At 45.7% G+C, this 22,295-nt stretch overlaps 1 protein-coding gene across 1 annotated transcript in view; it reads left to right on the top strand.

Annotated features, from left to right (window-relative positions):
* pcdh15b (protocadherin-related 15b) overlaps window positions 1–20,318 on the top strand; it is a 194,881-nt gene extending 174,563 nt beyond the window's left edge. Inside the window, exons 28-34 of the mRNA XM_076298738.1 lie at window positions 1,539–1,627; window positions 5,677–5,853; window positions 12,462–12,680; window positions 14,664–14,672; window positions 15,533–15,643; window positions 18,797–20,156; window positions 20,226–20,318. Of these exons, the coding sequence (XP_076154853.1) occupies window positions 1,539–1,627; window positions 5,677–5,853; window positions 12,462–12,680; window positions 14,664–14,672; window positions 15,533–15,643; window positions 18,797–20,156; window positions 20,226–20,318 (2,058 nt within the window). The remainder of the gene's footprint in view (window positions 1–1,538; window positions 1,628–5,676; window positions 5,854–12,461; window positions 12,681–14,663; window positions 14,673–15,532; window positions 15,644–18,796; window positions 20,157–20,225) is intronic.
* Window positions 20,319–22,295: the final 1,977 nt, after the last annotated feature.

Raw genomic sequence — 22,295 nt, 5'->3', positions numbered from 1 at the left:
TCTCGCTCCCACGAGATTTCCTCGTCCGTTGTGAAGGGATGAGGGGGTGGGGGGGGGGTTGGGAAGGGACGGTGGTCTGGAGAGAAGCCAGTTACCTACGCGGAGCGGAGAGAGGAGCCACAGCGTCCAGCCACCGGCAGCCAAAGCCCAGAAGTCTCGTCCACCCAGCTCCTCTCCTCTCAGGTGGAGATAAGAGCTTCGCTCGGTCCATCACACTCTCTCTCTCTCTCTCTCTCTCTCTCCTCTCTGCCTGGCATGCAGAGAGCTGCGCAGATGCTTGGTGTAGCTTCGTAAATCAAGCCACAGTAACAAAACCCTTCTGTTTTTTTCCCCTCTCTTTCTCTCTCTCTCTCTCTCTCTCTCTCCTTGGGCGAGGCTTTTGGTCTGTTGTTCCCTTGCTGGCCGCTGGGTGTGTTTGGGATGAATATATGTGGTGTTTTTTTTTTTTTCATCCTTTAACTGCCCACCTGCCTGGCGAGTGCTGCCAACTGGCGCGGGCTGTGTGGAGGTAGTGGGCAGGAGAGAGAGACGGGGGAACGCGGTTGGTGAAGGGGGGCATTGTGGACTTTCGATTAAACGCCACGGTGGCAGGAAAAACCTGTTCCACTAACAGGCACCTTAATAAAATAAAGAAAGTGACTAGACAAGGGGAAATGAAGAGAGGGATGCTTGAGGTATTCTTTCTTTCTTTCTTTCTTTCGTTCTTTCTTCCTCCCTCAATCTTATGAATTCTATTTCCCTCTCCTGGTTCTTGAAGGGCGGCCTAGCCTCGTTTCACGGGGATGAGCCTGGAAGAGGTGCCTGCCAGACAGTTAACAAAGTTTCTCCCGAGAGACTCATTGTGCTGCTGGCATTAAGCGCCCCGTTAAATTAGCGTGCGTAGGGGCACCAGCGGAGAGGAGTGGTGAGGTGGGGCGCGGAGAGAGAGAGAGAGAGAGATGGGGGGGGGGGGGGGGGGGGGCAAATGCTTGACGCTGCAGGAACCAAAGGGATTATTTAAGGACACTCCACTGTAGAGGGTCCCAAGGGATACATGAGTATAATGTCGCAACGGCTTGCGCTGCACTACAGGAGCGGCACGGTCACCACGGGAGCCAGGCTAGTCGCTAAGGCCGGGCTAGTCGCTAAGGCCGGGCTTACGCTGCTTGAGAGGGGGAATCTTGTCATCTGATGACTTGTCACACTCGACCGGCGTATTGTTGAGGGGGAGAGTACGTGACTAAAATTTCAAACATGTCAGAAATTCGCTGGAACAGCTGACCGGGTGTCTGATCCATTTATTGCTGTATGCGATACAAGTTAGCCGTATTCTGAAATGGCAATGACAAAATTGTGCTGGGCAAAGCTGTCATAATTTGAGTGCAGAATACACTTTGTGTAGTTTAACCATACTTTAATGTCAATTCACTTTAATTAATGCAAGTATCAGTATGCTATTGCTGCTAACCAGAAGCCACATTGGCCTTACCAGCTTACAGAAGGTACACTGCATCAAGGATGGTGTATGCATTTCTCACTCTATCTTGTTTCTCCTCTAGGTGTCTGTGGTGAACCAGCTGGACATGCAGATAGTCGTGTCCAACGTCCCCCCCACCATGGTGGAGCAGAACAAAGATCGGCTTATGGGGTAAAGTATTGCTGATGTTCCATACACACCTCATTTAGACAGGAAGAGTGGCATTTTAAAGGGTGCCATTTACTCATTCTGGGAACAGACCTCCAGATTTATTCAATCATACATGATAGATTGGGATTGGGAGTTACCATAGTGACGATCACAAACATAACAACTGAGCTGTCGACTGTTTAATGTCATGAATACGACCATGGCGACCATAGAACTGACCGGTCAAGATAACATCAAACATGTCTGATTGAATATGGATTGTGTCACCAATGGAAAGAATCTCAAAGGATTCACCTCAGTCACCCAAACACACGTAACAATTCTTGCCACAAATGAATATCACAACTAACGATGGCTCCCTTGGATTTCCCATGATTGCAATAGTTTCACAATCAGGTTGTCTGTTCCCAGCATTAGTTCAACGTCTGCCTGCTAAACAGCCCCCAGTAGCCTCAAAACACCAACATTGGTTGGCCCAGACTCCAGCCGAGCAGTCTAAACTGAGTTCAGTTCAGTGCACTTCAATTTAATTCAATTTATTTATATTGTGCCAAAACAATTGAGATTGCCTCAAGGCACTTCACAGAACCAAGAGCCTGTGCCACCTCTAAAGCAAGCGCTAAGGTGATGGGGACAAGGAAAACCCATTTTTTTATCAGAAATAAATTCAAGCAGAACCGTGGCTCATCGTTGAGCCACAATCCTTTGTGCTGTGGACAGTGAACCCAAGTCGCAAGTCCTCATCGCAGACTCAGTCACGTAGCAAGCGTGAAACGCCGGGAGACTAACACTTAACATTCAGCACCTGTAGAAAAAAATAGCCATGTTGTCTGGGAGGCCTGTGCTCCACCACCTCCGCACATGAGCTCCATGTCTGCCTTGTCTGGACCTCCCTGGACACTGGGGAAACGTCCGAATCAAAGAGGCCTGTTTGATTCCTCTCTCCTCAGATCAAACGCAGGCACCCTGCTGCGCGGGCTTCACAGAGGCTTAAACGCTGAGGGTGGTGCTCCAGCTCTTGTGGGTCCCCATCTCATATTACATGTGCGCGAGCACTCACACACACACAGGCGCACACACACACTTACATATACTGTACTCTCTCTCTCTCTCCCTCTCTCTCTCTCTCTCTCACACACACACACACTCACACACACACACACACACGCACACGCACGCACACACACACACACACACACACACACACACACACACACACTTGCTAACTCATATACAGTACACATACTGTACATACACACATGTGGACACCGACACATACACACACACATATATATATATATATATATATATATATATATATATATATATATATATACATACATACATACAAACAAACTCTCATTAAACACACACACACACACACACACACACACTCCCATGGAACCTGTTCATTCAGAGCTCCCCTGTAGTTAGGCAGATGGAGAGCTTCATGTGTGCCCAGAAAGTTATTTGAACAGCAGGAGCTCTCCAAAGCATATATTAGGGTTGACGCAGAGTACATTTTTATGCATGGAATGAATTAGAAATATATATAGAGCCGACATTCCTCTTCCTTGCAATGCTGAGGCCCATGTTCCTGTGTCTCAACTGTCAGATTAAGGAGCCAAAAAGCACCACTATCAGAGATTCAATATCTTGGGAGCTCTTACAATGAATTTATAGAAATGTTTATTGTCTTAAGATGCTGCTATTAGTCACTTTGAATGTAAGCATCGGCTAAATATGATGTCACCAAACATAATATAAGTGAAACAACAAGCCACCGTAAAAAAACAAACAAACAAACAAAAAACAAGTAGAGCAGGAAAGCCATGGTCTCTTGAACAGTCTCAGTGTGGCTTCTGACAGCGTGTATCAGCAAACAGGCGTTGGCGTGTGAAGCGGGGCGGAGTGGTTAGCTCTCGAGCGCCTGGCACGCTGCCCCGGTGTGCCCGTCAGTCTGGTACCCTTCGCCCCCTGCTGTGTGTGGACGAGAGCCCCTTGCTGTGCCAGTTTCACACTGGCACAACACACTGCCATGTGCCAACTGTGGACTGACAGCCCCCCCGCCCGACCACCACCACCTCCACCAACTGAACCAGTAACCTGCTGCTAAAAAAGCCACCATCTTAACTCCATCTTAACTGCAGGGGGTGGTGGGATGGTGGCTCAGCTGTGTGGACGGACAGACAGCCAGCCATCGCTTGTCGCTGGAGTCTTCTGTCCTTACTACCACCACACACACACATACACACACACACACCACACACACACACACACACACACCACACACCACACACCACACACCACACACACACACACACCACACACCACACACACACACACCACACACCACACACACACACACACATACCACACACACACACACACATACCACACACACACACACCACAGACCACACATCACACACACACACACACACACACATACCACACACACACACACACACACACACACACACACACACACACCCTCACTCCTCCACTCTTCGCCACAGCCACTCTCCCCCCAACCCCCTGAGAGGGAAAGTCATCAATCTCGTCTCGGCTCTACCCATCCCTCGTGGCTTCCATTCTCTCTCTCTCTCTCTCCGCTTCTTTTCCTTCCCTTGTCATTTTCTCTCATTCTTCCTGCTCGGCCTCTCTGTCATTTCTTTCTTTTCCTTTTTTGCTTTCTTTTTCTTCTTCTTTTTCAGAATCTCTCTCTCTCACACCCTTTTTTTTCACGGCCGAGGGAATATCCAGATCTCCGCAGGTAATTGGCAGGGATTGCCAGCCTCACTGGGGGCAGATGGGATCGTGGTGGTGCAGTGTTGGGGTGGCGGCCGCAGCAGTGTGGATGATACAGCCGTGGAGCGAGGGTGTGTGTGTGTGCGTTTGCATGTGTGTGTGTCTGTGTGTGTGTGTGTGTGTGTTGGGTTGTAGGGTATCAGACACCCACTGCGAGAGACAAGGACATTTTCGCTTTGAAGTGCCAAACTCACTTCATCACAGCCGTCTCCCTCTTCCAATCCATCTCCCCACCTCCCTTCGCTCGTCTCTCTTTTCCGAGACCATCGCTGTTGTTTTTTTTTTTGCCCCCCAAATGACAACTTTGGGTCCCAGACACTCTCCCCTCTGGAGCCCTCGGCCTGAGGAGCTGTCCTGGTGGGCTGACAAGAGGACAGGGTTGGGTAATGAGGGTCTAGGCCATGTGTGTGTGCTATGGCACTACAAGACTGGCGGGTGTGTGGCTTTGTGTGTGTGTGTGTGTGTGTGTGTGTGTGTGTGTGTGTGTGTGTGTGTGTGTGTGTGTGTTTGTGTGTGTGGGTGTGTGTGTGTGTGTGTGTGTTTGTGTGTGTGTGTGTGTGTTTTGACCAAATATAGCATAGATGCATCTGAAAGTGAAGCTATGAATGCCCAGGGTGTCTCTCTCTCAGTGCCTGGGATGGTCCTCATTCATAAGAATAACTACACACAGACAAGATAACACATACACATGTGCACACACGCATGCTAAAAGCACTTGCTGTGTGTGAGGGGGAATGCAAAATGGAGAAACAATTATTATGCCCGCAAGCATCTTATGAGGCAGTGTGTGTGAAATATTTGTGAATCTGAACGTGTGCACACAAACTCACTTCATGTTCTGTTCATGGTCCACTATTCATGGTCCGCAGCAATCATTCAACATGCCAGAAAGCTGCATTTTCACACTATCTTCACAAGAAATGCACACATCCTGAGGTCTGACATCTGGGAATGTGGTTTTCTTCCGTCAAAACTCCAGGGCCTCACTAATGGAAGTTTGTATCAAATGATTCGTTTATGAAAAGCATGGCTTTTAAAAGTGTAAAAATGTGCAAATAAATTCAGCAGAAAAGCCCAAAAGAAAGTGGTGCTAGGCTGTATTTCCTCTCTCTATTTCTCTCTCTGTGTCTTTCTCGCTCTCTCTCACTCTCTCCTTAATTGTGCTTCCTGAAGGGTCTTTCTTTACCTCCCCACTCATTCTCTCTTTCTCCCTCTTCTCTGTCCAAATGTTTCCGGCAGGATTCTAGAGCGCTACGTTCAAGACCAGATCCCCGGAGCTAAAGTGGTCGTGGAGTCCATCGGGCCTCGTCGCTATGGAGACAGCTTTGAGCAAGAAGACTATTCCAAGTCAGACCTCATGGTGTACGCCATCGACCCCCTGACCAATCGTGCGCTGTCCCGTCAGGAGCTCTACAAGTGGGTGGCTAAGTCATAGTCTGTTCTGTATTCATCTTTCCTACGTTCTTTCTCTCCTTCTTTCATTTCCATACCATCCATCTCTTGCTCTCTCTGTCTTACATTCTCTGTGCCCTTCATCTTAACAATCTCCATTTTCTTTTGATCTTTTGGTCCCCTCTTTTCCTCCTCATCATACAATCTTTGGGTCCCGCTTGTCTCCTCTCATTCTCCGCTCACTCACTCCAGATCTCGTCTTCCTCATCTTCTTAGACTTGGCCTTTTCTCCTCTACTTCTTTCATTCATGTCATTGTTAAAACTCTCTTCATGTCATTCATGTCATTGTTAAAACACTCGCCTTTCATTGTCCTTTACCACACAAACTATGTCAACTTGACTTGCTTGATTTTCACAACAGTGGGAACTTGAAACTTACTTGAGACTTGATGGTTAGAACTTGAGACTTACTTAAGACTTGATGGTTAGGACTTGAGACTTACTTGAGACTCGATGGTTAGGACTTGAGACTTACTTGAGACTTGATGGTTAGGACTTGAAACTTGATGGTTAGGACTTGAGACTTGCTTGTAACTTGCACTAGTGTGACTGACTCATGACTTATACTGGCACATTAGACGACAAATGTCATCTGACTCTCACTGACACAGGTAGTCACTATGGTGGAGCTCCCTGCTTCTCTTCCTTACATGCCTGCCTGCTGAAGGTTTTGACTTATGCTGCATCCCAGACAACTCAGACGTCGGAGGTTGGACTTCAGTTCCAACCCTGAAGTTGGGGTAGATCGACTTCCCCACAAGTTCAGAAGTGGGGTTCCATTGTACTTTTTCCCAGTAGGATGCCAGAATTCTTGACTTCAGAGTTTGTCTGGAATGAAATTGGGAGATTCTAACTAGGACATTTCTGACTTCCAAGTCGTCTGGAATGCAGCATTAGACAGACACCAGGTCCATAAAAATCCCCACACTCACTTGCCCTCCACGTTATGCCAATATAGTAATAGGCAGCTCTTCTTGGTGAGGGCACTGTTAGCTGTTTACACCCCGATCCTAAAACCACTCAGCAAACAACGGCACTCCAAGGTGCGCCACTCAGCATGTAAGGGCCGCCCCCTAAATCTTTTCTCAGTGCTAAAATGTTATTTGTTGACTTGGAGAGGCGGAATTTATTAGAATAAAAACAGTATCCGAGGCTTCCCTGATGTCATCGCAGGCAATGTTTGCCAACTGTAAACTGCCTGACTGTTAGTAAATGAATTAGATGTGCTTCACACAAAACTGCAGAGAGCAGACTTGGAAGGAAAACAGCAATTTTTCCCGTCATAATTGTTTTATGTATCAAACAAGTGTGTATGAGGGGAAAGATAGATAGGAATTACAGTCTAACAAACAGTGATGTAAATGTGGGTTGACATTGGCCCGATTTTTGCTAATTCAAGATCCGTCAGGGTCATTTATTCATCGATCATCGAGCCCATAGTGAAGTCACAGTAGATCACACTCCAGATCGAAATGATGGATCTCCGTAATTGCCGTAATTGCTCCTGCACTGTGTGATGTTTTTAGCAATTGGACTTAAAGCATGTCACCATTTGTGTCATGTGAATTATGAGCCACAAAATCTCTCCTTGATCACTGAGCTCCTAAGTCTTGATTCACACTTACTTGAGGATAGCATTTAGTGACCAGTGATGCCAGTAACGCGTTACTTAGTAACGCGTTAGTCTATTTTTACCACTTTTTTCAGTAACGAGTAATCTAACGCGCTACTATTTACAAACCAGTAATCAGATTAAAGTTACTTATCTAAGTTACTGTGCGTTACTATTTTTGTCATTTTCCTTAATAAAAAGATATATTCTTTGCTTTCTTCTTGTCTTGGGTATTAATGTCATGTAGGCTATACTCACGTTTTCAGCATGAGGACAATTCACGTGCAGCGAATACAAACGTAACGTGCAGCGAATACAAACGTAAACAACAATGGAGGGAGAGAGAGAGATGCACATTTCATCAGTCATTACTTTGAGTTTGTGTCAGTTACACATGACAACATTAAGGTACATTGTACATTCTGTGCTGGCGACAAAATGCTGTCTAGCTAGACATCCCAAGTCTCCCGAAGTTTTGGGAGTCTCCCACATATTGATAGCGGCTTCCTGACGCCCGCAAATTACATAAAATCTCCCGGAACCTAGAGCGAACAAGAGCACGCAAGCCAGACCGGACTTCAAATCAAAGATTCTAGAATCTTTGCTTCAAATCGTGTGTGCATAGCTTAATGCGCACACAACGGAGAGGGAGAGAGAGAGGAGTGGTGCGTTTGTGCCTGAAGCGCATCCAAGACAGAGAGCATCCTGGTCTGTTTTGCTAAATCAACCAATCCGTTTTCAGTGTAAGTGCTTATATCTCTTTTCTCCCAAACATAATTAATCAGTTCAGTCAGTGTATCTAGGAACAGAAGCGTCATGGCAGCGTCAGTGCCCCTCAAAAAGGAAGATTTAAGACCCATTTCACATCAGACTACACAAAAGTGTACCCAATTGTCTCAAAAGATTAAAACATAATGATAATCTTGCACACTGCACTGTTTGTAACAGCAACTTTAGCATTGCTCACGGCGGGTTAAATGATTGCAAAAGACTTGTTGAGGTGAGTTTAACAAGTGTAATTTCATTTGCATATTACTCAGGCCTATAGGCTACAAGATGGCTAGTTGCCAAGGCTACATGAAAAGAAATCTACATATTTTACTATAACTATTTCTATCAATAGGCCTTCCCTATTTGGTGTACTTAGACATTATTGAACAAACATCTGAATTTCAGTATCAAAGTAGGATAGGTTGGGATGTCTGCTATACATTGCTGTTAAAATGCACTTCCATTATAGTGAGTATTGGCAAAACCGGTTATCATTTTTATGTTGAGGCGTTGGGGGTGTTGTCGGCAGCTGCTGAAAGTAACTAATAAAGTAACTTGTAATCTAACTTAGTTACTTTTAAAATCAAGTAATCAGTAAAGTAACTAAGTTACTTTTTAAAGGAGTAATCAGTAATCAGATTACTTTTTCAAGGTAACTGTGGCAACACTGTTAGTGACCCTTATTATGACCGCCGCTAGCGAAGCTAGCGAAGCGGTCATATAGGGATTGTCAAAGTTTTTTTTTTTTTTTTTTTTTTTTTTTTTTTTCCCCGTCATCTACTTCCTGAAATTTTGGTCAACGATACCCGGGGCACCGAAACACCAGGGCACATGAAATTTGGTGGGTATGTAGCCCCACTAGACTTTTACGGAAAAATTTCGTTTGGTCCCCGGGGGCCACTCCCCCTCCGCGCTGGGCCCCCCGAAACCCAAAAAATGCAGTTTTTCCTCAATAACTACCTGAACCGTGGCACCGAGGATGAAGAAATTTTTATGGTATGTTGGTCTCAAGGGCCCACATCAACTTAGCCCATAATCACTCATTTGTGATTTGCACCCCCCCGGTAAAAAATGAAAATGCAATATCATTCTGCTTTAATCGCCCCTCTCTTCAGTAAAGACGTTCAGAACTGCACCAAATTGTATGTGTATGATTAACCTGACATTCTCTGGGGGTATGCCAAGTTTCGTAGAATTTCATCCATGGGGGGGTCTAAAAAATTAAGTTATGTGTACATTTAGTGACTCTACACTCACTGGCCTGTAGATGGTGGTGCACACATATACACATGCACACACACACACAGGCACCCACATACTATCGGTATTAGAACGGCCGATACATAATTACAAATTCAGTAGGATTAAAAGAAAGCCAAAATAAATATTCATCATCATCATCATGGCTGCATTTCCAGTATTGGCGATAAGTAGTCGTTTGTCCACTAGATGGCGCATCGTTGCAGTGAGACGTAATTTTGTTGGAAGTTAATCTTAAATGGGTTGGAAAGACACTATGCTTCCTACAAGGACAAGACTGTAGGCTACAGTAGTTTACCGCAGAGAACGTCTAAGGGTAGGATGATTTCTGCATGACATGTAATTCCCATTTCCTCTTGAAGCCGAAATAAATCTGAGAATGTTTATCGGACATGCTTGTTTTTTACTGCAGGTAGGCTACGTTAATCCTATCAATAGCAGAACGTAGGTAAAATAATGTTACTGTTAGCATGGTTGAGTGATGGAGGCCAATTTGATTATTGATGTATTTGTAGAAAACCATAAATGCGTTTATAAGCTACCAAGCAAATCGATAACAGCACTAATTGTATCTTTCGACTGTCATCTCATTTGCTTATGACCATAACCTAGGCTACTAACAGGAGCTAAGTGAGTTAGCCACAACACGTTCGCTACGTGATGGTTTTTTAATGGAAAATATAGCAGTGCTATAGGCTACCTGAAAGATAACCTGTCTATGATCCCGTGATGATCGATCTACAATCTCCATTTAAACCAGATGTATTAGAGCGCACGTTGAGATGTATTCAGGGCAGGGCTGTACCTACACATATTTGTTGCACGTGCTACAAAAATCATTCTTTGCGATGAATGATTTAGTGCCAACGTTATAAGGGTCAGATACAGTTTTGCCTATGGCTATTCCGTGAGACTGAGGCGCTTTTTGTTTGTTCGAAGTGCGTGTTTAGGGTGTGAGAGGGGAGTCGATGTGCTTTGATTCCAGCTTGGTAGTTGTAGTCTATGCGATTAAAAAACACGTGTGTGTGAAGTATCCAAACAATGATAACGCTTTCATTATGGCTGCTTTAGCCACAGACCTTGAGCTACTGTACAGTAGGTTGGGTTCCGTTTAGAAGTGTCCACTTCATTCGCCCTTTCCGTGATTCACAGCTACGTGAAATGTATTACTACTGATATGCAAAACTATTAACTTTTTCGCCAAGAGGTGGCAGCTTGATACTGTAAGGTGTAAGCCATTGGTTCCAACGGAGATTTTATTTGGGTCGCCAGCATAGCCTAGCGACAATTTGTGTTGTGTAATAGGCCTAGCATAGGGCCTACCTTATATAGCTTATAGTTTGTTAACAGTCACGGTTTTGTCATAACTCCCTCTATGCATTTTTGCATTTAGAATAGCTCTAAAACCGGGGGGCGAACACGTCGCAGGGGGGGCGCCAGTGCGTGGATATCTCAATCGCAAAATTAAACAATATTTCTATCGGGCGCCTACCATGGACTAGGCTGGGTGAAAATCAAAAGATTGCGTCAAAAGATTGAGCTTAACCATTGACCTCATGGTTGCAAAATGCAAGGGAACATGAATCAGCATATTATTTGCACAAACAATAACGGAGAGTAGCTCTTCAACTTTGCCCGTTAAAATGTGTATGAACAGTCTCGCAACGCATTTCATGAAGGCCCTTTGGACATGTCAGTTATTTGCACCACTGGGAAAAACGGCATTTTGTTTTAGACTACTGGTATTTCATTTGTGCATTGACAATAAAGCTGAATATCATTTGAACTAGATGACTAAACTTATGCATATGTAGAAGAAGAAACATTCACAAAAATCCATGACATGACCTCTCTTCTTGATAGCTGTTGAAAACTGCATGGAACTGACAGGGATTGTTTTGTTTAATAATAAATAAATAAATACATTATGCTGCTACCTTCTGCTTTTCCCAAATACAATGTAGCCTACAGGTGTACCTTTCATCAGTCCAGTTGCAATGGATGGACTGTGATGAACTGCCCTACTTGAGATTGTTTATAGATTTTAAAGGTTTTATAACAATGTTACAGATTTTTTGGCCCAGAAACAAATCTATTCACCTTTGCAGCGCCAGTAGGCTACTTTGTGTGCGGAATGTGTGCAAACACACATTTCAAACAAGCATACACAAAAGTTTCAAGAGTGGGGAATGGAGTAGAAGATGGAGACAAATTCATTAATATGATTTATTTTCGCGGAATGGATGTGCAGGACTGAGCGGCGGTCATATTTTGTACCGCTACGCGGTACATCTAGTTAAAGTATTGATGTATGAAGTCACACATTTTCCCTTTTTCTTAAGGTACACAGGTCAAATTTTTGAGCAGTGTTGACAGTGTTGTTGCTAAATGATGTTGTGTGGGCACATGTTCCCACTAGTATTGTAACATTTATGTATCTGTAGAATAGAAATCATCAGTAGGCAGATGCTATTTCGATCAGAACATTCTGAATCATGTTATTGCCTAGCAACATTGCTAAAAAAGTTGCCCCACCTACAACATCTTCACCATACATGTTCCAAAATCCAAACGTGAAGGCGCCACTGTTGGTGTGGGTGTGTGTTGTGTGTGTTAAATTTAGACCAAACTGTTCTCAAATGCCTTCTGCCAACTGATCAAATGCACTTCCTGATATCACTGAGTTACAAATTTCGAATCTGTCTTTTAATTACAGTATTCTACCTTGTGTAGACTTGATTCAACTTGTTTTTTAGTTATTCTATGTTATGTACTTTACCTTTTAAACTATTTTAACTATTGCCCTTTTATGCTTTTATTAACTAGTATTCTTTGCTTTTGTTGATGTAAAACATATTGAATTACCCCTGTGTATGAAATACGCTATATAAATAAACTTGACTTGACTTGACTTGACTTGTTGTGCAGGTTTCTGGACGGGAAGCTACTGGACATCAACAAGGAGTTCCAGCCGTACCTGGGCCGCGGCGGGCGTATCCTGGAGATCCGCACACCGGACGTGGTGGCCAGCGTGAAGAAGTCGGTGCAGACGGTGGGCTACACGGAGGGCGCGCTCCTGGCCCTGGCCATCATCATCATCCTCTGCTGCATCCCCGCCATCCTCATCGTCATCTTCACCTACAGACAGTGAGTACACACGCCGCCACCCACCGCCACACTGATGCATAGATACATAGGGTGATACACACGTGTATGGGATTGTGGAGACATGGATGTGTGCACACTCAAACACACAACACACACGCACACACACACACACACACACACACATGCAAACACACACACACACACACTCAACTCAGACACACACACACACACACACACACACACACACACACATATAGATATATGTGCCCATACACAGAGTCACAAATACATGCTCGCAAATCCACATGGGATTCAAGAGATGACATGCTCAATCAAATTCCAGTCATGACCAGGCTGACCTGAATATTAAGTGGATTGCCATATACCACCATGTAGAGCAGCTGTTCTCAAACATTCTATTGACGCATTCCAGGCATCATGTTTAATAAGCCGCCTAAAAAAACAGTGGGGTGAACAACATTATGAAACACAAAGAACAAAGAGAACATAGGCTTAAGATTTAAAAAAAAAAATCGTTTTTTAACACCTCTCCGACATTGCCTTTTTCATCTCACATACCCCCTAGTAGAAGCTTGCGTACCACCGGTGGTATACGTACCACAGTTTGGAAATCCCTGGTGTAGAGTAATGTAATGACAATGGAAATGCAATGATCATGGATCATCCTTTGAGTAAGACACATACAGAAAACACTCACACACATGGACGGACACACACACAAACACACACAAACACACACACACACACACACACACACACACACACACACACACACACACACATACACACACATACACACACATACACACTTACATGTGCATGCCTCTGGAGGCCTGTTCCATAGTTTGCACACTCAAACACACAACACACACGCACACACATGCACAGACACACACAACACACACACACACACACACTGAACTCACCAACACACACACACATAGATATATGTACCCATACACAGAGTCACAAATACATGCTCGCAAATCCACATGGGATTCAAGAGATGACATGCTCAATCAAATTCCAGTCATGACCAGGCTGACCTGAATATTAAGTGGATTGCCATATACCACCATGTAGAGCAGCTGTTCCCAAACATTCTATTGATGCATTCCAGGCATCATGTTTAATAAGCCGCCCTACATGATAACAAATAACAAAGGCTTAAGATTTTTTTTAAAAAATCGTTTTTTAACACCTCTCCGACATTGCCTTTTTCATCTCACATACCCCCTAGTAGAAGCTTGCGTACCACCGGTGGTATACGTACCACAGTTTGGAAATCCCTGGTGTAGAGTAATGTAATGACAATGGAAATGCAATGATCATGGATCGTCCTTTGAGTAAGACACATACAGAAAACACTCACACACATGGACGGACACACACACAAACACACACAAACACACACACACACACACACACACACACACACACACATACATACACACACATACACACGTACATGTGCATCCCTCTGGAGGCCTGTTCCATAGTTTCATGGTCTTTGCACTAATTCTCCATAAATCACCGTGGCAACGCCTTTTAGTGCCAATCTTGCACTCACATGGCGTGAAAGCAGTTTTAATTAACACCACTCGAGACAAATATTAGAGGATCATTGTTGTGCATTTCAAAGGAAGGGCCATTTTTAACATTCTGCACACGTTAGTGCACAGCTAGTGTAGTGATCATGAAACGCGTCCGTCCCTAATAGAAAAGGAGTCCTCTGTAGGTGCAATATTTCCTCTTCTTTTTTTTTTTCTTTTTTTTTACGAGTGCCTTTGCACAGCTTCAACTCATTGGCAAGTGCCCTGATGTTTTCAATAGGGCTATTATGCTTTTTATGTGGTTGATTGTGATGCATGGTTAAGTGATAATATCGACCCTGTGCATAACTTACTCATTAGTCTAATGTCTTCCTGTCTTTGTATCCTCCCTGCATCCTCTGGGAGTTGTCGTCCTCTTCTTCTTCAACATTACCATCAACTTCGTCAGATTTAAAGAGTGAGTATGATGTCCTTATTGATTGTTATAGCAGAGATGTTAGAGAAGTACTCTCCTTCAGAAAAAGAATTCAAAGCACATCCACCACAATACCCCACTCCTCTGCACAGGCTATTTCAGGCTATTTATATATATATTAAAGACAATAGTGCAATATTATTGTCTGGGATGGCGCATAAAAAATATGCTGGGAAAATTGGTTTCTTTGAACACACAGGAGTCACCATCTGAATTTGAGATTTTTATCAGTGTCTACGTGCTCTGACTGGTGCCACCTCCCCTTAATGTTGAGTCAGAGAGAGAGGGAGAGAGAGAAGGAAAAATTTTGATGGGGAAAGTGAAGAGGTAGACCAAGGATTTTACTCAAATGGTCTGATACGGATAGGGAGTGATTTGCAATCTGTGCTCGCTACTAGGTTCATCGCATAATAGTAGAAGCCATTGGAAATAATGGGTGTTAGAACACTGCGGTGCCGTCGTCACGTTGTGTCTGAAAGCTGCATAATAGTAGAATATAGTAAAACTCTCAATAAAGGTGCTATATGGAGTTTCTTTTTAGCTTGGATGATTGAAAGATGACCCTGAAATATCAACAGAATATGAATAAACAACCTCAGCATCCCCCCCAGACAATTGCAGTTGCACTACCCTATCCCATCCATAATGTTCAGATTAATAAATGTACATACTTTAATAACACTTACATAGCCACAGTGACAATAAAGATTAATCTAATCTAATCAAATCTAATCTAATTTAATATGATATTATATCCGAGTTAGTGATTATGTTCCATCAAGTAGTGTGCTCTTTGAATAAATGCCTGGCCACTTCCTAATTTTTGACCTATGTGATTGAAGGCGACAGGCAGAATGTGCGAAAACAGCTCGGATCCAAATGGTTTTGCCAACGGGCAAATCTGTGGGCGCCGCCACCAACAATCTCTATGAGGAGCTGGGCGACAGCACCATGTAAGTACAAATTTTATCTTCAGCTGATATGGTGATGCAATTCATTAAGGTTTCATTAATTCATATTAATTAACATGAATAAATAAAGCCGTTTGTTGACCTAAATTATGAATTTAACTTATTACCCTTATTAACTAATTCCCGCATTATTAATGTGACGCTTGTTGTTTTTGGTGTTAATTGCTACATTAACTAATGTTAGTTAATGGAACCTTGATGAAGATTAAAGTGTCAGTGGTGATGTTTTTCACCTCTGACACTTTTCACCTCTGTACACCTGTTGGTGGTACAGGATGTTCTGAGAAGTGTAGGAAGTACGGTAGGTAAGAGGATAGTGCTGAGAAATTGCCTCTGGTGATGTTTCACTGTAAGCTCCTGGGTACAAGCTAGCTTTTTTTTGGAGGAACACGTTGACATCCAGCTATGACTGTTTGCTACATGCTGTGCTGGGGCAGGCAACATCAGGTGCACTCACGCAAAGCATTTCACAAGCCTCATTTTCATTCTACTTCTCTCTCGCTCTCTCTTACTCTCTCACTCTCACTCTTTTTTTTCTCTCTAAATCTTTGCTGTTTTTTTCTTTCTCGTTCTCTCCCTCATTCATATATCTGACTGATTCTCCACGGTCAAACGCTGCGTTAGCAAGACATAGTTTTGAGCTAAGCTAGCAAAACCTGAGTCACTTCTTCATAGATGGTGTGCCAGTATGACACTGCTCAGAAGTTAAGCTAAATGTGTAAGTTATCTGAGAAGCAGACCCAGCCTCTCTTTGGCTAAAAGGAAGAGGCTAATGATGCTCTTTCAACACTCCATCGATGGGTATTGGGGGGTGGGGCGCATGAGTGTGTGAGTATGTGTGTGTGTGTGTGGGGGGGGGGGGGGGGGTGGGGGTCTGTCAGACTGTCTATGTCATACCTCAGCAGGGTTATTTTCTATTTCTCTCTCTCTATCCCTCTCTTTCTCTTTTTTGTGCCTGGAAGATGTGCTGCTATTAACATAATAGGATTTCATATTCCATGAAAACACAATTTGGAGTAAGGAAATTATTTCTTTCTCTTTCTTATTACACTGAAAATACTATGCAATTACCCCTCATGCCACCATTCCCCATCCCACTCAGAAAGTGGAAGTGCGTTGGGGAGGAAAGGGATGTCAATTTAAGATAATTGAAATATTAATTCACATCAGGGCCCACCAGGGACGGAAATATAAATAATTTTTATCGATAAGCCGTTTGGTGGATCAGCCCTGGTTTTTCAGACTGTGGGCAATGTGTCTGTGGGCAGATACAGCTACAGCTGCTTCCAACTTTCTGTCTCTTTCTCTTTTTCCTTTTCTTTCACTTTGTCTTTCTCTCTTTCTGGTGATCGCCATGAATGTTACCAGATTAGGTCTTGTTTCATCTCTACTGTGTCCTTAATGATTTCCTTGATCTGTGCCCCCCTATCAGACACTGTAGTGTTAAAAACATGAAAAGAAATAAAAGTCGTCTTTATCAATCTATGTCCGTTATGGCCGTGCGATGTGGGACAGGGTGGGGTGGACGCACATGCTCGTAATAAGTCAAAACGATGAGCCGTCCAGAAAGGCCTCGGACTTATTTATTTACGAATGCTCTGCTCGCCCACCATCATCCTCACTCTCTCCCTGGTGACCTCATAATGTCTGGGTGAAAAAAACAACATGATTACTGTCACCACTGCACTGTGTCCCTGCTGGTTTGGTGCTTGGGGACAGCCTGATGATGATGATGGTGATGATGATGGTGATGATGATGGTGATGATGATGATGGTGATGATGATGATGATGGTGATGATGGTGGTGGTGATTGTGCCAGTGTGCCCTGCTTTCGTCAGTGCCCCTCTTGCAGCAACTCAAAGGCGACTCATTCCACACACAGCCAGTCCACGTTCACCCACCCTCTCTGCTTTCACCCGAATCCCGTTATCATCATCGTCATCATCATCATCATCATCGTCATCATCATCACCACCACCTTCACCATCTTATTACTCATAACCTTCACCATCATCATCATTACCATCATCACTGCTGTCATCTGTAACTAATAGCTTAAATAGGAGCTCAATAAATAAGCTTGTTTTGATCATTTTTCTTTGTTATTATTTTCTTTCATTTGCTTCCTTTACATACTTTTCTTGTATGGATACCAGGCTTAAGTAAGTAAATAAGATGTGTGTGTGTGTGTGTGTGTGTGTGTGTGTGTGTGTGTGTGTGTGTTTGTGTGTGTGTGTGTGTGTGTGTGTGTGTGTGTGTGCGTAGCGAGTTTCACTTGTATAGTGTATACTATGCTGTATGTTGTTAGTGGACTTTGTATCCCAGTAGTTAGTTTGTTTGGCTTGTTTTAGCTGCCTCTGCTCCTGTGTTTTCCATCTTAGTGTGATGCAGTGTCCAAGCTTCATTGTGTATGGATAGCGGTGTGCTTTTTTTAGGTGCTTTGACAGTCGCCCAGAAAAGGTCAAGCTGGACGTGTTGTCTAACAGGCAGCTAGGCCTCGCCTCTCCGCCAACTCAGCATTCCGCTACCGCTTCAGCCGGACGCTTTAGGGGCCTGCAATAGTCGCGATAGCCACACATTTCCCTATCTGTGATAGATAAGCCCCCTAACACCTGCTTCTGTCCAGTCATGTACTCCACAGGGCCTCACTGGATTTGTTTTGGGCAGTGATGGTGGGGAATGTGTTAGCGTAGCTTAGGCTGAAGTCCTCTCTGGTCCCTGGTGGGCTTGCTGTGCTGTGTGGTTTGCTGGTTTAGTCTCCAATCAGTTATCCCATGTGTGCTTTGAATCCTTAACTTGTGTCGTCTAGAAGTAGGTGTTTGTTGCTGTTTGGTAGTTGTAGTGTTGCAAATATTTGGGCTCTCTCAAAAGGCTTTAAGTGTTTGGGCCAAAGCCAAGTCATTTCTTAATTAATATTCTGTTCAGTGACCAAAATGCTTCTTTTTCTATTCTAAAACTAGATCCCTTCATTTATATATCATTCTGTTTGTTTCTCTCTGTCTGTCTATTTTTTCCATTCAAGCCATTTTGTTCTGTCTTCTTTTCTTTTTTTCTTTTCTCTCTTTCCCCCGCTCCCCCTAAATCTTCATTCACCCCCTCCACCCTCCCCAAACACACATAACCCTTGCGATCAGAAGCAATCATGGTGCGATCCAGGGAGGTGACCGGCGGCACCTCATCAGCACGCTGACCACACGGAGCCTCTCCAACACGCACCACCACCACGGCAACAAGCCCAACGGCGTCCTCAACAACCTGCCCAAGTCCAACAGCAACGTCACCTTCCTGTCGGACGAGCATCCGGTGACCACGCACAACCCGCTGTACGCCGACGACGGCACGCTCAGCAACCCGGGCATAGAGGGCAAGGCGCAGCGCCGGCGCGACTTGCTCGGCACGCACTCGCCGCAGCGTCGCCGCCTGAAGGGGGTGCTGTCGCGCTTCCCGCTGCCCAACGACATGCGCTCGGGCAACGCCTGGACACTGCCCTCGAGGCTGCGCGGCGGGAACGCCTACGAGACGCTGCGGAGGAAGGCGGCGCTCGGCGGCCACTCGGAGGGTCACTGGGAGGCGCAGATGAAGAGGAGTCGAGGCCGAGCCGCGGGGATGAATGAGCTCGCGGGCGGAGGTGGAGGACGAGGTGGAGGTGGAGGAGGGGGGATCGAGACGAAGCTGTCCGTGAGGGAGCAGGCCAGGCAGTTCGAGCAGCAGGCCATACAGGAGGCCATCCTGGAGGCCAAGCAGCGGCAAAGCCGCGAATCCAGGGGCTCGCTGGACTTCCTGCTGACCACGTTCAATAAGCAGCCGGCACCGCCGCCGCCACCGCCCCCTCCTCCACCCATGTCCCCGGCACCACCAGGCGGGCCCCCGTCGATCGTGGTCACCCAGATCGACGGGTCGTCTCCGCCGCCGACCCACAAGCCCACCCCTCCGGCGCTCCGCAAGTTCCGCGGCGGCTTCGCCAACGACGCCGAGCCCTACGCCGTCACGGTGGAGATGATCCCCGACCCGCCCGACGTCCCGCCCCCACCTCCTCCCACCCCACCTCCCCCGACCCAGTCCCCACCTCCCCCTCCAACCTCCCCCTCGCCCCGCTCGCCCCCCGAATCCTTCTCCACCCCTCCCCAATCCCCACCTCCGGGACCTCAGCACCCCCCGCCACCTCCTCCACCTCCCCTCCCGCCTCCCTCCAACTCCCCGAACCCCCACGCCCCACTCATCGCCTCCCCGTTCGTGCTGCCGCCCCTGCCGGCGGTCACTTCCTTGCGGCCGGTCAAGCTCCGACCCCCACCGCCCCCGCTGCCCGATCCGGAGCCCGACGCGCCCCGCCGCGAGCTCAAGGGCATCCTTAAGAACATCAAGAACATAGCCGACATAGAGAAGTCCGTTGCCAACATGTACAGTCAGATCGATAAGAAGCAGAGGCCCCCCAAGGCCGCGTCCAGGCATCAGACTGCGGAGGCCGAGACCGCGGAGGAGGCCCCCCCGACGGCAGTGGAGGAGGTGGCAGTGGAGGTGGCAGTGGATGCGGCGGCAGAGCCAGTTGGGGAGGACCCTGGGGAGGGCGTCGCTGTGCTGCCACCCCCAAACCCCAACATGAACTCCATCGTGGAGGAGCTGGAGAAGCGTTTTCCATCGCAGTCCACTATCCTGTGACTCTAAAAACGTCTCTCTCTCTCTTTCTCTCTCACTTCTACTCTCTCTCACACACACACTCTCTCTCTCTCACACACACACTCTCACTCTCACTCTATCTCTCTCTCACACTCTTACTCTATCTTTCTCTCTCTCACTCTTACTCTATCTCTCACACATTCTCTTTCTCTCTCTCTATCTCTCTCACTCTATCTCTCACACATTCTCTCTCTCTCTATCTCTCACTCACTTATTCTCTGTGTTTCTTTGTAGCTCTATAATTCACATGCTCATTTCATCGTTCCTCATCACAGACTCGTTTCTTTTTTTCTTCTTCTTTTGGTTCTGTTTTTACTCTTCTTAACTTCAAACAGTTTGCATTGTGAAATGTTCCGTCTGTCTCCTGGTGTTTCTTCAGGTATTGTGAACACTGGGAAGTGAGGGTCGGGGGATGGGGGGGGGGGGGGGGGGGTTCCTTTTGTAAAAACACTTTTTTCCAGTTTCCAGTTTCATTCAGTTCAAAATGAGATTATGTGCATGTGTGTGTGTGTGTGCGTATCTGTGTTATTGATTTAGTTAAGTATGTGTTTTAAATCACTACAATGAGCTTGGAGATGGTGAATGGAAGCAGTAGTTCTGTTTTTCTTTTTTCTGTTCTTCTTTTTGTCATTTTGACAGTCAATTTGGTTACCCAGAAGGCTCTGTTCCATGTTCACTTAACTTTGTCTGAAGGCTTTTCTCTGGGGGGAGGAATTTGAAATGAGGCTATAATTTAGTTTTCCTTGGCTGCACATATGTATTCCATAAAAACATTGCTCAAATCCATGCTTCATGCTCTCCGTCTCCCTTGTCTGCTTGCCTCTCTGTTTCCCCACTTTCCTTTGTCTTGCTCCTCCTGATGCCATCACACTGGTCGTGCAGGTATATTTGAGCACCAATGCATTATGTAAAAGCCTTCTCTGAACGAGCCATTCAACACGAGTTCCACCTGCAGAAGGGGGGAAAAAAAGAGAGAAAAAACCCCCAACACATTGAGCTCCGTGAGCTTGTCACTGACGGCAAACTTGCATCAAGTGCTCAATGCCATTCGATCTTCACTGTGGAATTCATGAAGGCAGTGAGTGAGTGAGTGAGTGAGTGAGTGAGTGAGTGGGTAGAGAGGCCCTTATGAGGTCCACGTATTGGTTTTCCTTTAGAGCTCAGTCACAGGCGATTTTATGTCCTCAGGCAGCAGTGTCCAGCTTGTAAGCACAGGGCGTCCATCACCTAGTGTGAGTCAGGTGAAAAGCAGTCGTCAATCGCTGGATTTTTTATGCAATAATACAGTAAGCAACAAAAAAGTCAAAGATGATACCACTTGATGTGGGTGAAGCAGCCTTTCTTGCCTGTGTGATCAAGTGCACTTATGCTTTAAAAACAGATCATATTTGCAGCATTCGCAGTGTGGAGGATGACTGTGTGAAGCTCCCGAACACAACATTGCATTACTTCGTAACAATGTATCAGAGCGCTTTCTTGTCCTGTTTTAGCGCAGTAATGGCCATACGAAATACTGCAGAAGTGTTTAGCATTACCACTGGACAACACACACACACACACACAGACACATACACACACACTCTCTCTCACACACACACACACACACACACACACACACACACACACACACACACACACACAGTAGTCTGCCTCTGCATATGTAAGCCTGACCTGGAGCAGCTCCTCCGTCAGCTTATCGGACACTGAATGCAAATCCCTGAGATTGATCATGCGATCGATGGCGATGTCCTCCCCTCGGTTCTCCTCCCCTCCCCTCCCCTCCCCTCCCCTCCCCTCCCCTCCCCTCCCCTCACGCTGGGGAGAGTTGGCCAGGCACGCACGGACGGTCGTGGCTCTGTCAGCGTTCCTCTCTAATCCCCGTTTAAATGAGATAACCTACTCAAGAGATCCACCTACCGTCACTAAAGGGCCTGTTGTTATCACTGTTGTTGATGTGTG

Source organism: Alosa pseudoharengus, unplaced genomic scaffold, assembly GCF_046254945.1.
Source record: "Alosa pseudoharengus isolate Yale_2024_CS ecotype anadromous, Long Island Sound unplaced genomic scaffold, YU_APseudo_1.1 YU_APseudo_1.1_scf_21, whole genome shotgun sequence".
Classification (NCBI taxonomy): domain Eukaryota; kingdom Metazoa; phylum Chordata; class Actinopteri; order Clupeiformes; family Clupeidae; genus Alosa; species Alosa pseudoharengus.
This window is presented reverse-complemented; position numbering and strand designations above follow the sequence as displayed.